The 14,801-nt window shown below is 36.7% G+C and overlaps 1 protein-coding gene across 4 annotated transcripts; it reads right to left on the minus strand.

Annotated features, from left to right (window-relative positions):
* Nucleotides 1-106: 106 nt before the first annotated feature.
* On the minus strand, nt 107-14,771 carry LOC123712938 (ATP-dependent RNA helicase vasa). Of its 4 annotated transcripts, none has more exons than XM_045666341.1 (14): nt 14,644-14,771; nt 14,253-14,288; nt 13,513-13,627; nt 13,218-13,337; nt 11,925-12,181; nt 11,501-11,686; nt 4,776-4,862; nt 4,349-4,486; nt 3,473-3,649; nt 2,917-3,112; nt 2,285-2,482; nt 1,915-2,045; nt 1,659-1,784; nt 107-1,114 (listed from the first exon to the last, which is right to left on the minus strand). In XM_045666341.1, exons 2-14 carry the CDS (start codon nt 14,283-14,285, stop codon nt 1,058-1,060), a joined length of 1,821 nt encoding a protein of 606 aa, XP_045522297.1. In that variant the 5' UTR covers nt 14,286-14,288; nt 14,644-14,771; the 3' UTR covers nt 107-1,057. The 4 variants fall into 4 exon arrangements, with proteins under 4 accessions (XP_045522297.1, XP_045522295.1, XP_045522294.1 ...); XM_045666339.1 differs by having other exon boundaries at nt 11,925-12,184; XM_045666338.1 differs by having other exon boundaries at nt 13,489-13,627.
* Between the last annotated feature and the right edge of the window lie 30 nt (nt 14,772-14,801).

The following is a 14,801-nucleotide window of genomic DNA, read 5'->3' on the forward strand; positions in this document are numbered from 1 at the left end:
GTGTTCATGTTAGTACAAAATGTGTCTTTATAATCAGAAACTGTGAAGTAAATAAAGACATTAATAGTTTTAGGCTTGTATATGTATTTAGAAATAAAACAATCTATTATTTGTACTTTTATTAAGTTCCAATCAGAAAAGTTTTAGAACAATTACTTACACTTACTGTATATCTTAATGTACAGAATCTTTGTACCTATCTTTCTATGGGAATTATGACTTTACTCGGGTTGAATAGCCATGGGGAAGTTAACCCTGTTTTTGGTAGTATTTGTCAAAATACACCTTCGGTGCTCGACTATTCTACTTAAAATAATCATCACAGTCTAATGTAAACCTATGATTTGTTACATTTGTACAAATGTTAGAATTAACAGGCATTCCCTGAGATTCACGTAAATGTAATGAAAGTAATAACATAAGAAGTTTCACTTAGTTTTTCATAAACATCTATTTGAAAAAAAAAATTAACAATAACTCACTAGGGTTACTAAAGGCCACTCATATGTAAACAGCTCCGAATTATAACAATTTGGATAAATATATTTTTTTCAATAAAAATAACAAAATTATTTATGTACACAACTGCCATTACTTTTATATAACTAACTATGAGTGGTCTTTGAGTATTAAATCTTTCAAACTCTAAATTTTGAGCATCAAGCTCGTGTATAAACATCAAATGAGCAACATAACATCACATAAAGTTACTGTAATGTAGTAAGAAAAACTTAAATATTGTAAAGAAATTATAAGTACAACAAAAAGGTTCAAAAGAATTACACCATTAGGTTGGTGAACTTAACAATAGCTTAAACTAACAATACTTGTCACAATTTGTTGCAGTCTTTAATAGAAAGTTCCGCTTAATGCACTTATTTTAGTGACCAGTTGATCTTGGATGAAAACACTGAGAATTCAAAATTGCTAAATACTACTGTAATGTTATTTCAGTTTTACGAAAAAAAGAACACTTGAAAATTTCACTGGGCTAACAAGAGACACCAGTTTTTTTACGTTAATCGGTGTACTCAAGCACCAATGACACAATCACTAATTACCATTCTTCTTCTGGCTCCTGGCCAGGTTCAGTTGAAACAGCATTGTTGAAGTTCTGAAAATATAAATAATGTTAACTATTTATTATGCAGATAACACAATGTAAATTTATGATTACATTTGTATAACTTACGAATAAAGATATGTAAGATAATTAAATGTTAATTTTAGACTTTATTTATCATTTACGAAACAATTGTCTTTGTTCTTTCATTCTAATTATAATAAAGTGTAAAATTTCATTTTTTTTAGTTCCTTATAGGTATATATATACTTATAAAGGGTGATGACTGTCTTTTTTGCTGTATGTATATATAGATATTATAATTAAATTTGATATTTTGATTATTATATAAGCCCCTAATTTATTATGGGAATTAAGTTAATAGTGAAATGTAAAAAATACTAATCATGCTGCAAATTATATGACACAACCGGTAAAATTAAAATAAGTTTAAACTAAAGGATTTTGTAGTTATTCATATGTACCTCCTCCCGATCAACTGTCCTCTGTCGTTGGCAAAGGAAAGTAAGATAAGTATTACAAATATGTTTACAATTATTTCTAAATGATCCAAAATAACAAAATAAACACTTACTCTGATATCACTGCCACCATACTTGTTACTCCTGTATGTGCCAGTGCCGCGTCCTTGAAGGAAATCTGGCACCATTTGGTCCGCCTGACGAAGAATTTTGGCTAAATCAGCAGCCAGAGCCGAGTCCTGTAAAACAATGTTAATGTATACAACTTAAATATAAAATGTTTCTTAAACCTATGAAGTATCTTATTTAAATTGTTTTTATGTTTAAGGTAATCTTGGTGTTTATTGAGATAAAATGAATAAGTAATACCTGTTCAGAGTCATAGAAGGAGACAGCCTTCCCTCGATTTCCAACTCGTCCAGTTCGGCCGATACGGTGAACATACTCGTCAATACTCTTAGGCAGGTCATAGTTAACAACTATATCAACGTTCTTTATATCTGAAAAAAGAAAAATAATTTATTTAAATATGTTAATCAGAATAGGTAAGTGCCGCCGCAGGGTTATTCATTTGTACAGTGGGTCTTTTTAAATGTCATTGCTATTTTAACTATATTTTTAATTTACAAAGAAAAACATTGGTAAATTATAGTATTTAAATAATTGAAGCTTGATACTTGAAATAAATAAATTAGACATTTTAGAAATATGGTTCCTTGGAAATATTATTAGAGCATACCTAGTCCCCTAGCCGCGACAGCAGTAGCAACAAGTATGACGTGCCGCCCACTCTTGAAGTTATGAAGAGCTTCTTCTCTTTCGCGTTGAAGACGGTCTCCATGAATAGAAGTAGTTAGCATCTGCTGCTCAGATAACAACGAAGCTATGAAGTCTGCGTTACGTTTGGTCTCCACGAATACTAACACGCGTTTGTTAACTGAAAAAAAAAATGTTTTTTTTTTAAATTAGAGTGCTGAATATCTATCGATGGCCGGTTAAAACTACAACACGGTTTCTACATTCTAAGAAATAATTGACTTATACCAAGATGAGAAAATAATATAATTAAGATGGAGAACTTATGATTCTAAAATCCTAACATAAACAGTTATAAGTATGGCTGTATATATACTAAGATAACCTCTGAAACTACTCAAGGAACAAACAAAAATATTTAAGTATGAAAATGCCACGGTGTCAAAGGCGTTACGTGTACTTAATAATATAGTAATATTAGTAATGGATTTTATACTTCTTAATTAACTTATAGAATCAGTGTTGAGCATCGTACAATACGCATTATGTTATATACATACAAATTTATATACATATGCAGAATAAAAATGATATAACACAATTTTGTTTTCATACCATTGTCTGAAACAAGTTCTTGCAATTTAGTCTTTTTCTCATATTTGGAGACCTCATAGAAGATTTGTTCGACATCCGAGCTGGCCCCGCCCACAATACCGACCGCCACGAATAGATAGTTGTTGAGGAAACGGCCGGCCAAATGCTGGATATCTTCAGGGAACGTTGCCGAAAACATCAGAGTTTGACGGTCAGTCTGAAAAAGATATCACTATTTTTAATACATTTGATAATATCTTAATAATAATAAGTACGTATTGTTTTTCAAAGGCGGCCAAAATCTTATAGAAACCAATTAAATGGTATATAAGGTTACAAATGTAACAATTTGGAAATATTTCTTTTTACATTTAGTCAAGAAACCTTATCAGAAAAACAAAATATACACATAATACAAGAATAAAAAAAGTAAATATTACGATTAATGTAGTAACAGTTTTAGAAGAAACATAATTGTTCAGAATAAATAAATATGCTTAATTACTTGCATTCATATTAGATTTGGTATACAAATTTCCATGTTTTTACACATAATAATTGATAATGAATCACTTACGCCTTGCACCATAGTGGGATGCTGCATCATTTTCTCGATAGAAGGTATAAAACCCATGTCAAGCATTCGGTCGGCCTCATCCAGCACAATGAAGCGTATACTCTCGAACGAGATGCGATTTCGGTCTACAAAATCGTGTAATCGTCCCGGAGTGGCTACCAGAATATGACAACCTCTCTGCAAGGTAAAATTTTTCAAGGTTATACTTTTAGAAAACCCTTTGTACCACCAATTTATTTATTTATAGCCTTATATCAGAAATACAAAATATATAAATTATAGATATTGTTTGTCTTAATCTATGATAACCGATTCTATATGCCTACAGGCAAAAGCCTCCCCCATTGGCCTAAATTTTTCCAGGTCCTAGTCTTTCCAGCTATTTCAATTATTTCATCGGCGCACCTTTAAAGGTAGGAGGTAGGCAACCTGTTTCTTTCATGGACTCTTGGTTGCCATAGTGTTACAATTTTACTCCATTTGTCTGTTACTCGAGCGTATTTAAAAGAAAGCCGGAATATTGTTTGTTTCACTTGCATTTGTGAAGTAAATGATATCGATATTGTAGTAGATAGTACATATTTATAATGAGTTTAAGCTGTTAGATACTGACTATAACAACAATATGAAGTAGTTTACAAAAGTACCCAAATGGTAAAAATTACTGTTTTGGCATTGACTGACGAATCATAATGTAAATAATTTTTGATATGCAATAACACAGAAAAAAATCACAATGTGATTGACTAAAGTTCAATAAGATGATTTCAAGTTTCAACTTTGAATCTCTTATTTCCTAATTATTAAAGTAAGAGTTAATAAGTTAATTATTAATAACAAACATATTCTTAAATTAATTAATTTTAAAATACTTACCGAGATTTGGTCGCTCTGATGGCGTACAGCGGTGCCGCCGTACGCAGTAGCCACTTTCAGTACGGTCCCGAACGCAAACTTTCTCGCCTCGTTAAATATTTGTAAGGTCAACTCTCGTGTGGGCGAAACTATGATCACCTGCAAAATTACATAAAAGTCATATTTTTACTTCTGTGCACACATGTGACTCAATAGGGATAAGGTCAAAATATTCAATAGCTTTTTAATTTGTTCCCTAAATGCTTATAACATATTTATACAAATGACTAGTGTGTGTAATTTCATGAAATTAAACGAAAAATGTTTTATTATTTATAGTTATATATTTTTTTACTCAAGCACGAGTTATATCCACATAACGAGTAGTAAATAATTTTATTTTTCTAATGTTACTTAATCATTGTATAAAAAAGAAATAATAACAAACCTGTGGCTGAGCGCAACCATGTTCTCCTACAATTAGTTCCCGACTGTCTTGTAGCAATGTGTTGATGATGGGGACGAGAAACGCCGCCTGAAAGACATACCATATGAGTTACTTTTTCCATTATCAATAATAGTCCTGTGATAGGTATTTTTATCCCATAACCTTTGTTACATAATGCTTACTAATTTGCGTAAAACATATATCATTTGAGAGAAAAAAATAATTTTTATTTATGAAATTAAATTAAAAATAAAGTATATAATTTTTATTCCGCGAGATATGTAACCTAACATTAGTTAAGTAAGTGGTAGTAGTAATTAAGCGTAAACAAAATGTAAACAATCATCGCACACTTGAAGCCAATATGAGCCCTTTACTTTTTACAACACTCATAAATTGTAATTTAATACAATCGTTTCCGATAATGTCCAATAACATAAGTGTCGCTTAGATTTACGAACTTTTCAATATGTTATAATGATTCCAGTAGTTTATTTAACTTTTGACAGGTCACGCACATGAAGTTTCACAATAATATTCTGTAGAATGTACTACAGAGAATACCGTACTTCATAGACGGTCACCGCCCACTTAGTGATGTGCCATTCGTAAGGAATGGCCATAGACTATAAAAATCGTACCTAGTGATGGAATCAAAGTTTTTCGCTGTTTATAAATCTAAAATAATGGTTTAAACTTACAGAAGTTGGTTCAGTTGAAGCCTTTATACTACAGGGTGCCTTTGACTTCATTCTCAATCATTTGAGGGTAAATAAAACATGAACTAATGAACACATCCACATGAATTTTAAGGGTAATATAATACTACAAAACTGAAATAATTAAAACAACTAAAATAGGTACTGTGCTCACAATTTATTTTTTAAACATCGTCTGATTCTTCTCCATCTGAACTCGAATCATCATCGCTCGAGTTCTCAGTGACATTAATGACTAATTCCCGTATAGTTGCGTAGAAAGCAACAGCATGGCACTTCCTAGTGGGAGTGCCATGCTGTTGCTTTCGGGCTTCAGCCAATCGGGCAGGCACGACCGGGGCAGTACCACTGTCTCACAGAAAACCGGCGTGAAGTGATGCAATAGGTTCATCTTATTGTACTCGCGTTTCGTGCGGTGAGTGAGACTCCCGGAGCCCATCAATTCCCCCCTCCCCCAGAATATGAAGATGCAGTTTAAACAGAGATTACCCCAGGGGGGTACCACACGTTTCCGCTGTGGAGAATCCCCCTCTGAGCGTCCATCATCGGAACAATCAGTATTCGGTGGTGGATGCACGGGCTGCCCTTCGTATTCTGGGGTGGGCAAAAACTGCTCAAAAAACTATAAGTTTCGATCTCGGGGCAAACGGAAGAATTTACCGAAGGCATCCCCTTCCACGCTCTCAGTGGACTTTACCAATGTTAGGGGGCTCAACTCTAATCTTAACGCGCTTCACTTTCACCTCGAAACTGCGAAGCCGGCCTTATTCTTCCTTACTGAGACTCAAATATCCTTCCCGGCTGATACTTCCTACCTCTCCTACCCGGGGTACAAATTGGAACATTCATTTGTGCCGCGGGCGGGAGTTTGCGTGTACGTCAGAGAGGATATCTGTTCTCGTCGCCTCGGGTCGCTTGAAGGAAGGGACCTATCTAGCCTCTGGCTGCGCGTAGACTGCGATGACCATCCGCGATTCTACGCATGCCTGTATAGGTCCCATAGCGGAAATACCGAAACTGAGCGACTCATTGAGCACATCCAAATGGCTACAGATTCCCTGCTCGAAGGGGTTCCTACCGCTGAAATCGTGATACTTGGCGATTTTAACGCTCACCATGCCGATTGGCTCAGTTCGGAAACCACCGATCACGCGGGAAGATCCTTTCACGACTTTGCTTTAGCTTACGACCTGTCACAAATGGTCCCTGCGATTACGCGAATACCAGATGTGGATGGTCATAAACCCTCTTTGTTGGACCTTCTGCTGACCTCACATCCGGAGACCTATCAAGTCTCTGTTGACCCGCCATTGGGTTCATCGGATCATTGTGTGGTCCGGAGTACTGTGCCTACTACGCGCCCTCCTCGGCCCTGTTTTTCGGGTTGTCGTCGTATTTGGCACTATCGGTCAGCAGATTGGGATGGGATGCGGTCTTTCTTTGCGTCCTACCCTTGGGGGCCTATGTGCTTTTTGTCGGAAGCTCCAGATTCCGTCGCTGCCTCTGTCGCCGAAGTGGTTCTGCAGGGCATGGAACTTTTTATTCCATTCTCTGCGGTGCCGATCGGTGGCAGGTCACAGCCCTGGTTTAAGCGTTCTTGCAAGGCGGCATCGCGTCGAAAGCGAGAATGCTTTAATGCATGGGCGGAGGCGGCGATATCTCGTGATGCCAATACCAGCGAACATAAAAAAGCATATAACTCAGCCTCCAGGTCCTTCAAACGGGAAATCGCTAAGGCAAAGTCAGAGCACATCGCCAGATTTGGCGAGAGATTGGCCCAACTCCCTTCTGGGACCCGAGCCTTCTGGTCTCTCGCCAAAGCTGTACAAGGGAATTTTTGTCAGCCATCGATACCACCGCTGCACAGAGAGGATGACTCGCTCGCCCACACTGCGAAGGAGAAGGCCGACCTCTTGGGCTGTCTCTTTGCGTCCAACTCGACTTTGGATGACCGGGGGAGATGTCCACCGGCGATTTCGCGGTGTGATAACTCAATGCCGGAAATCACATTCCAGCAACGTGCTGTTCGCAGAGCACTATCTTCCTTGGACATTCATAAGTCGAGCGGGCCGGATGGTATCCCTCCAATTGTGCTGCGTACATGTGCTCCTGAGTTGGCTCCGGTCCTGACGCGCCTTTTCCGGTACCTGTACTCGCTCGGCACTGTCCCGAAGTGCTGGAAGACCGCTTCGATACATCCGATCCCTAAAAAAGGCGATCGCACTGATCCATCCAACTATCGCCCAATCGCAATAACCTCCTTGTTCTCCAAAATAATGGAATCCATTATTAATGGCCAGCTCTTGAGTTATCTAGAGGGCCACCAGCTGATTAGCGATTATCAGTACGGCTTTCGTCGTGGTCGTTCAGCTGGTGACCTTCTAGTATACCTTACTCATAGATGGGCAGAGGCAATTGAGTCCAAGGGGGAGGCACTAGCGGTTAGTTTGGACATAGCGAAAGCCTTCGATCGGGTGTGGCACAAAGCACTGCTCTCGAAGCTACCAGCCTACGGGCTTCCTGAGAAATTATGCGACTGGATCTCCAGCTTTCTAGCCGATCGGAGCATCAAGGTCGTCGTCGACGGAGCATGTTCCGACCTTAAACCCGTGAATGCTGGGGTCCCACAAAGCTGTGTTCTGTCCCCGACCCTGTTTCTTCTGCATATCAATGACATGTTGCAACTTAGCAACATTCATTGCTATGCGGACGACAGCACTGGGGATACTCTTTACACTGGCCGGGCAGGTATTTCTCGGGCAGTTGTCGATGAGTACCGGAACAAACTTGTGTCTGAAGTCGAAACTCTTTTACGTGGAGTCTCGGACTGGGGTAGACTAAACCTAGTCCAATTTAACCCCAAGAAGACACAAGTTTGCGCGTTTTCCGCGAAAAAAATACCCTTTTTCGCTACTCCTCTTTTCGAAAACACCCTTCTTGAAGCCACAGCCAGCATCGGAATACTTGGCGTTGACATATCGAACGACGTTCAGTTTCGCGGTCATTTGGAGGGAAAGGCTAAATTAGCCTCCAAAAAGCTTGGTGTGCTCAGCAAGGCGAGACGGTACTTCACTCCGGGCCACCGCTTGCAACTCTATAAAGCGCAAATACGGCCCCACATGGAATACTGTTCTCACCTCTGGGCGGGGGCTCCCCAGTACCAGCTCCTTCCACTTGACCGTATCCAACGAAGAGCGGTTCGAATCGTCGATGACCAATCCCTCTCCGAGCGGCTCGATCCTTTGGCGTTGCGTAGAGATGTGGGGTCACTCTGCATCTTCTACCGCATTTACCATGGAGAGTGTTCAGAGGAGTTGTTCGGATTAATACCTGCAGCTGAGTTTCAGCATCGGACGTCGAGGCAAAATACAAAATTCCACCCGTATCACCTCGACGTCCGACGTTCCACGACTGAGCGTTTCTCAAGGCAATTTTTGCCGCGCACCACCGCTATGTGGAACCAGCTGCCCACTGAAGTATTTCCGAACCAATTCGACTTAGGGTCCTTCAAGAAAAGAGCGTACAAATTCTTAAAAGGCCGGCAACGCACTCGCGAGCCCTCTGGCATTGAGAGTGTCCATGGGCGGCGGTATCACTTAACATCAGGTGAGCCTCCTGCCCGTTTGCCCCCTATTTTATAAAAAAAAAAAAAAAAGTTATATTGTCAAATGCAACATCTCGATCCCAATCCGACATTATCAGATTTTTTGTTTTCTCCACTACACTCGCCCAGTTTTCAGGCGTCACACTTTCGCACGCTTTTATTAAAAAATCCAGCATTTTTGTTGCGGTGAAAGGGGGACTTGTGTTGTTCCTCGCAGCATGTCCTTTAACTTGTGCCCAGATGAGTTCTACTGCATTACATTGGCAGTGATATGGGGGAATTCTGACAACGGTATGCCCATGCTCTGCAGCCATTTCGTCTATTACGTATCGTTTTGGCTGCTTCTTTCTTTTTAATATTTTTAGTAACTCTACTTTTAGTAGTGACTCGTCCACCTCTTCGCCATTGTCACGGAGCCAGTTTATTATTTCGTGTTTTCTGTTAGCCTGCGTTGTCATTTTATTAATTTGACGAGAGTGATAAGGTGCATTGTCAATAAATATTATTGATGGCTCTTCGAGTGATGTAAGCATTTCTCTGAACCACTTTTGGTACACTTCTGAATTCATCTCCTCGTGGTAGTCTTCTGTTTTCTGGGATTTGAAAGCTAAAAGAGCATCTGGCACAAATCCTTTTACGGTTCCTGCATGGCAAATAATGAGTCGTTCGCCTTTTCCTATTGGCACTGCGGAAGTGGAGCCAGCAGTGTCGTCAGTCCAAGTTTTTGTCACCGTATGATTCGCATTGAGCCAAGTTTCATCAGTAAAAACAACATTCGACCAGTCTTCAATTTTTTTCGCTTTTCTTAAAAAGCCGCATCGATTCAAAGCAATATCATTGCGTTCCATTAAAATTTTTCTTTTGTCACATTGTTTGTATAAGAATCCAATCTTTTTCAATAGCTTTGCCAAAGAAGATTTTTGACCACGGAACAAACCACTGTTTCGTAAAGACTGTACTAGTTTTTTCAAAGTTGTAATCTCTTTTCTGTGGTAATAGTCGTAAATATGACGACGAATAGCATCAGCGTCAAAACTGTCAACTGCTGTCACTTTAAAAGGCTGACGTTTTTTCTTAGGTGTAGACGGCTTGTTCTGTTCCAAGCCACTGCTGCCGAAGGCTTCTTTTCTTATTTTTGCCACTGTTGGAGCAATAATACCCAATGCTGCTGCAACGCGGTCTCGAACTTGAGTCACTGGTAAAAGAGGTCCGCCATTACGACTCTCCTTTTCAAAGTAACCACGGAGTCGCAACACAAACTCTCTCAAACTCCTTTAAGCACCTTTCCTTTTGGCATTTTTACAGTAATGAAGGGAGGAATGAAAAGCTCAACTCAACCAAACTTAGGAATTCACAAGTAAATCAATACTAAGGAATATAAATACTATAAGCGAACGAAAAATGCAGTGATTAACACGGGCGTCTTGTTGCGATGACAACAAATCGGCGTGCGAAACTGCATGTAGCAAGCAAGATTTGAACTAAAACTTCAACTTTTATGATTATGGTAAGTATTCTTTTTTCTATGGTTGTTATCGTAATCGGCCAATCTCAATATCAATATTAGTTTATTTAATTTACTTGAATTACTATTAAATTTTAAAAATAACTTTTTTGTGAGAAAAAAATAATTAAATAAGTTTCAATATCAATCAATATCCAAAATAAATATTTTTGCGAAACGTCAAAGACTGACGGTGAGTAGGTATTATGTTTTCTATGATTCACTTATGTTTACCAAAGATGGCGACAGCGGTTTGTTTGTGTTTGTCTTGTCAGTGCCACAGGTCAGGGAATTTAACGAAATTCTCCATAATTCGAATTTTGCGGATATATGTTGTCGACTCAAAACCAATATTTTTTTATGCTTTGTTATTCATATAAGGTTTCAATCGAGTCTACCGTACCCCTGGACGAAATTATTAATATAGAATCCACATCATACATAATAAATAAAAGAGCCCAAAAATAAATCGATAAAATCGATTTCAAAAAGAATCGAATCAGTAAAACTATAGGGTATAACTATTTTCACTAGTACTCGAACTGTCAAAAGTTAAATAAACGAATGAAATCATGATAAGTTAGTTTTTTCCAGCGTTCAATCCAGCGTCGCAACCCTACCCTTAATGTTATCTTAGTAAAAAGCTCATATTTTAATCAATTAAAGCCAGTTGTTATCCAGTTCCAAACAAAGTGTTTTATTTAACATACATCTGAACATATCCATGCAACAACCGAAACCGAACTTAACTCGCGTTTTATTAAAAATACTATAAAATAAAATTATCTGTTAACAATGAAAATATAATAACACGTGTTTATTTTAAACAGTTTTATTGAAAATGTAGTCGCGTAAAACAAAGACACAAACAAAATATTACATTACAGATGTTACTTACTGTTTTTCCTGATCCCGTTTGTGCGCATCCCATCAAGTCCCGGCCATTCATGATGATTGGTATGGCGTGTTTCTGTATCGGCGTGGGCTTTTTATAGCCAGATTTTAATACATTGTCCACAACAAATTTCCTAAGGTTAGCTCTTTCGAAGCTATCGATTGCTTGGGGCGGATTCTCGCCGGTAACCTGAAAAAAAATATATTAAATTAAAATAATTGATACTAAGACTTTTTATCAGAACAAATATATAATTTATTGATAATCAAAAGCTACATAATGTATATTAACTATATTTTAGTTTATAAATTAAATTAGTGCTTTTTTTTAAATAGAATATGGGAAATATGTTATTGCATAAAAAATCATCAATCAAATCATATTATGGAACCGTCAAAATGTTAAGTTTTTCAAAAATTTAACATACCTTTACAACAATATGATCGAATTTGTCAAAATTTATTCCTGAACTAATCGAACTGCCGAACATTTCGTCTACATTCTCTGTGGGGTCTGGTGGTATGTAGGTTACAGGCTCAGGCTTCTTGACTTCTCCATCACCTTCAGTTGGAGAATCACCTCCGCCCATCCGTCCACCGCCGCGATTTCCACCTCTGCCCCTGCCACGCCCACGACCTCTTTCACCTCTCTCCCCTCTGTCTTCTCTATCACTGTTGTAATTGCCTGCTGAATGAATATTATAAGTTAAAGTATCGAAAACCACCAAAACGAAATGTGGCAATAAATAGTGAAAGTTGAGTACATTTGCCATGTGCATAAGACGATAAAACATATCAGCACTCAGAAGCCCCTTGAACTCTGTTAGCCTTTGTTAGACAAGGAATACATATAATCATTTATAAGCGATACAAATATGATAAAAGCGAAAATTCAACTTCGCGCCAAATCTTTAGCTGTGAGATTAATTGTTTTAATTTATATAATAATTACTTATTGAAAAAAACGACTTTAAAGCATTGAACATTATAGACTGTAAGGGCCGATTTCATACGGTTTCGTATTTTACACAAATAGTCACATTGTGATAATTCTAATACGTCAAAGGGGCCTCCCACTTACTTCAAGAGCGATAAATAAAATATTTATCAATAAGTTTGAAAGTTATCACACACTTAACATATAACCCTTATCTGAATTTTCTCACGGATCACTTAAAAAATAACTTTTAAAAACACGTCCTTAAACATGACCCTGTATAGTTTGTATTTCTTTAATGGTTGAGTTGAAAAACTCTAGCGTCGAAATACAAACCCTAAACAATGATTCAAGTGCAGGGCTGACTTCTATAAGTGTTTACATGTGAGTAAATAAATCTCAAACATATAGTTTTTTGTCTTTGGAATTTTTAATATTAATATTTGTTTTTAATTAATGATATCCCTTAACAATTATAAGAAAAAACAAATTTACTAGGACTTTTTTATGAGAGCTTCTAGCTCTCATAAAAAGCTTAAAGTTTAATAACTCAGATATTACAAATATTACTTTTTTATATATAAACCAACCAATGGTAAAACAAAAAACATTCGTTTTTGTTTTAGGTTAAAGTACAAAATTTTAAAATGTCATTGTGAGGCGTGAAGGAAATACATTTTAGACGTCAGTTGTGTATGTCTAAACTCACAATGCATTTATGATTTTTATTACAGGTCATAGAGTATTATATTATGGCAATTAAGTAGAAAATTAAAATAATTACCGTCGCCATTTTCATAGTCGCCTCGATCTCTGTTCCCGCCTCGTCCGCCACGCCCCCCGCGTCCTCCCCGCCCGCCGCGTCCACGCCGATCACCAAAGCCATTACTGTCTTTGGTAAAATCTAGTGAAACGAAATTAAAATGTTTACTTTAGAGTAGTACCTTTGATTATTATTATTAATGTTTACTTTATATATATAAAATCCTGCCAAAGAAAGTAAGTGCTGTACAAAAAAGTTAGTTAAAAGACATACATGTGGAAAATTGATTTACTTTTTAAGATGAAATAAGACTCACATCCTCCGTCTTGTTCATCTATAAAAGTTGTGAAGCCCCTGCCCATGGCCGACACACTATGGCCTTCATCCACATCATTGTAGTGGTCATATGCTGGTACAACTGGAGCTACCACCTAAAGCAAAAACATCTTATTTACCGATAACTCATTGGTAGTAATGCATCATCACAAAGTCTGAATAATCTGTAGGTATGATTTGATATTATAGATGAACATAGTCTTAATAAAATATTTACCAGTAACTTACATTTAATATGGTCATGTAATCAAGTCAGGTCAAAAATCTGAATAATAACTTATGTTTTTCCTATTGTATTTCAAGTGTGAATATGTTACTTTTCATAGTTTCAATAATTTGAGGCGATACAGGCAAAAAAATATTTTGAAACTTGTGGTAGGATTCTAGTATTCATTGGTTTTAATAACAAATCTTGAAACATTTAAATCTTAAAATTGGAATCCATATCAAGATATGGAGTGGAGCACAAGTGCTATTTTAGTAATAGTACATACATTTTTGAAATCATATGGTAGTTAGTTTATTTATCAACATTAATATCACAATCTTTCTACACTATTAAAATAACATAAATTTGAAACGAAATTATATTAAAATATTAATGTAACAATGGTTTTGCATAAAATAATAAAACTTTGTGCAAAGGTGAAGGTACCCCTCATACTGATAGCATACCTAATATTTGTAAGTTTAAGCATATTTCAAGTTATAATTACTCACCATATCACAAGAATCATCCCATTCATCATCCATTATCTGTAATGGAAATAATTCCAATAAGTAAATATGATTTAGAGTGTACTCATATCACTGTTCGAATTATATTTATTATACAAGTAAATGATGTATAACAAAACTTAAATAGAAAGTCGAAGATATAAAGATTAGTTATAAAATAAGATAATAATAATATTAATTAAACGGAGCTTTAACTTGTTGAAAAGATATCAAACAATGTCACTGAAATAATCGCTGGTAGACATAATTAATTAATAATAACTTGAAAAACTGATAAAAGTTCGAAAGACCCGGCTTCTAATACACGTGCAGTTCTGACATAACTATCTCTCAATTATCCGAAAACCATGTATAATCTTATTGTAATACTTACATTGAGGGTTTCAAAAATGTAACTACAAATACTAGGTTTAATAAAAAACAATATGTTGTACTAGCGTGCAATATTTGAAAAATAATGGCGACAGAAAAAAATTGATGTTCACAAATCGCAACTCGGAAGACAAAGGTAGTGTTACCATAAATTCTCTT

The sequence above is a fragment of the Pieris brassicae genome, chromosome 8 (assembly GCF_905147105.1).
Source record: "Pieris brassicae chromosome 8, ilPieBrab1.1, whole genome shotgun sequence".
Classification (NCBI taxonomy): domain Eukaryota; kingdom Metazoa; phylum Arthropoda; class Insecta; order Lepidoptera; family Pieridae; genus Pieris; species Pieris brassicae.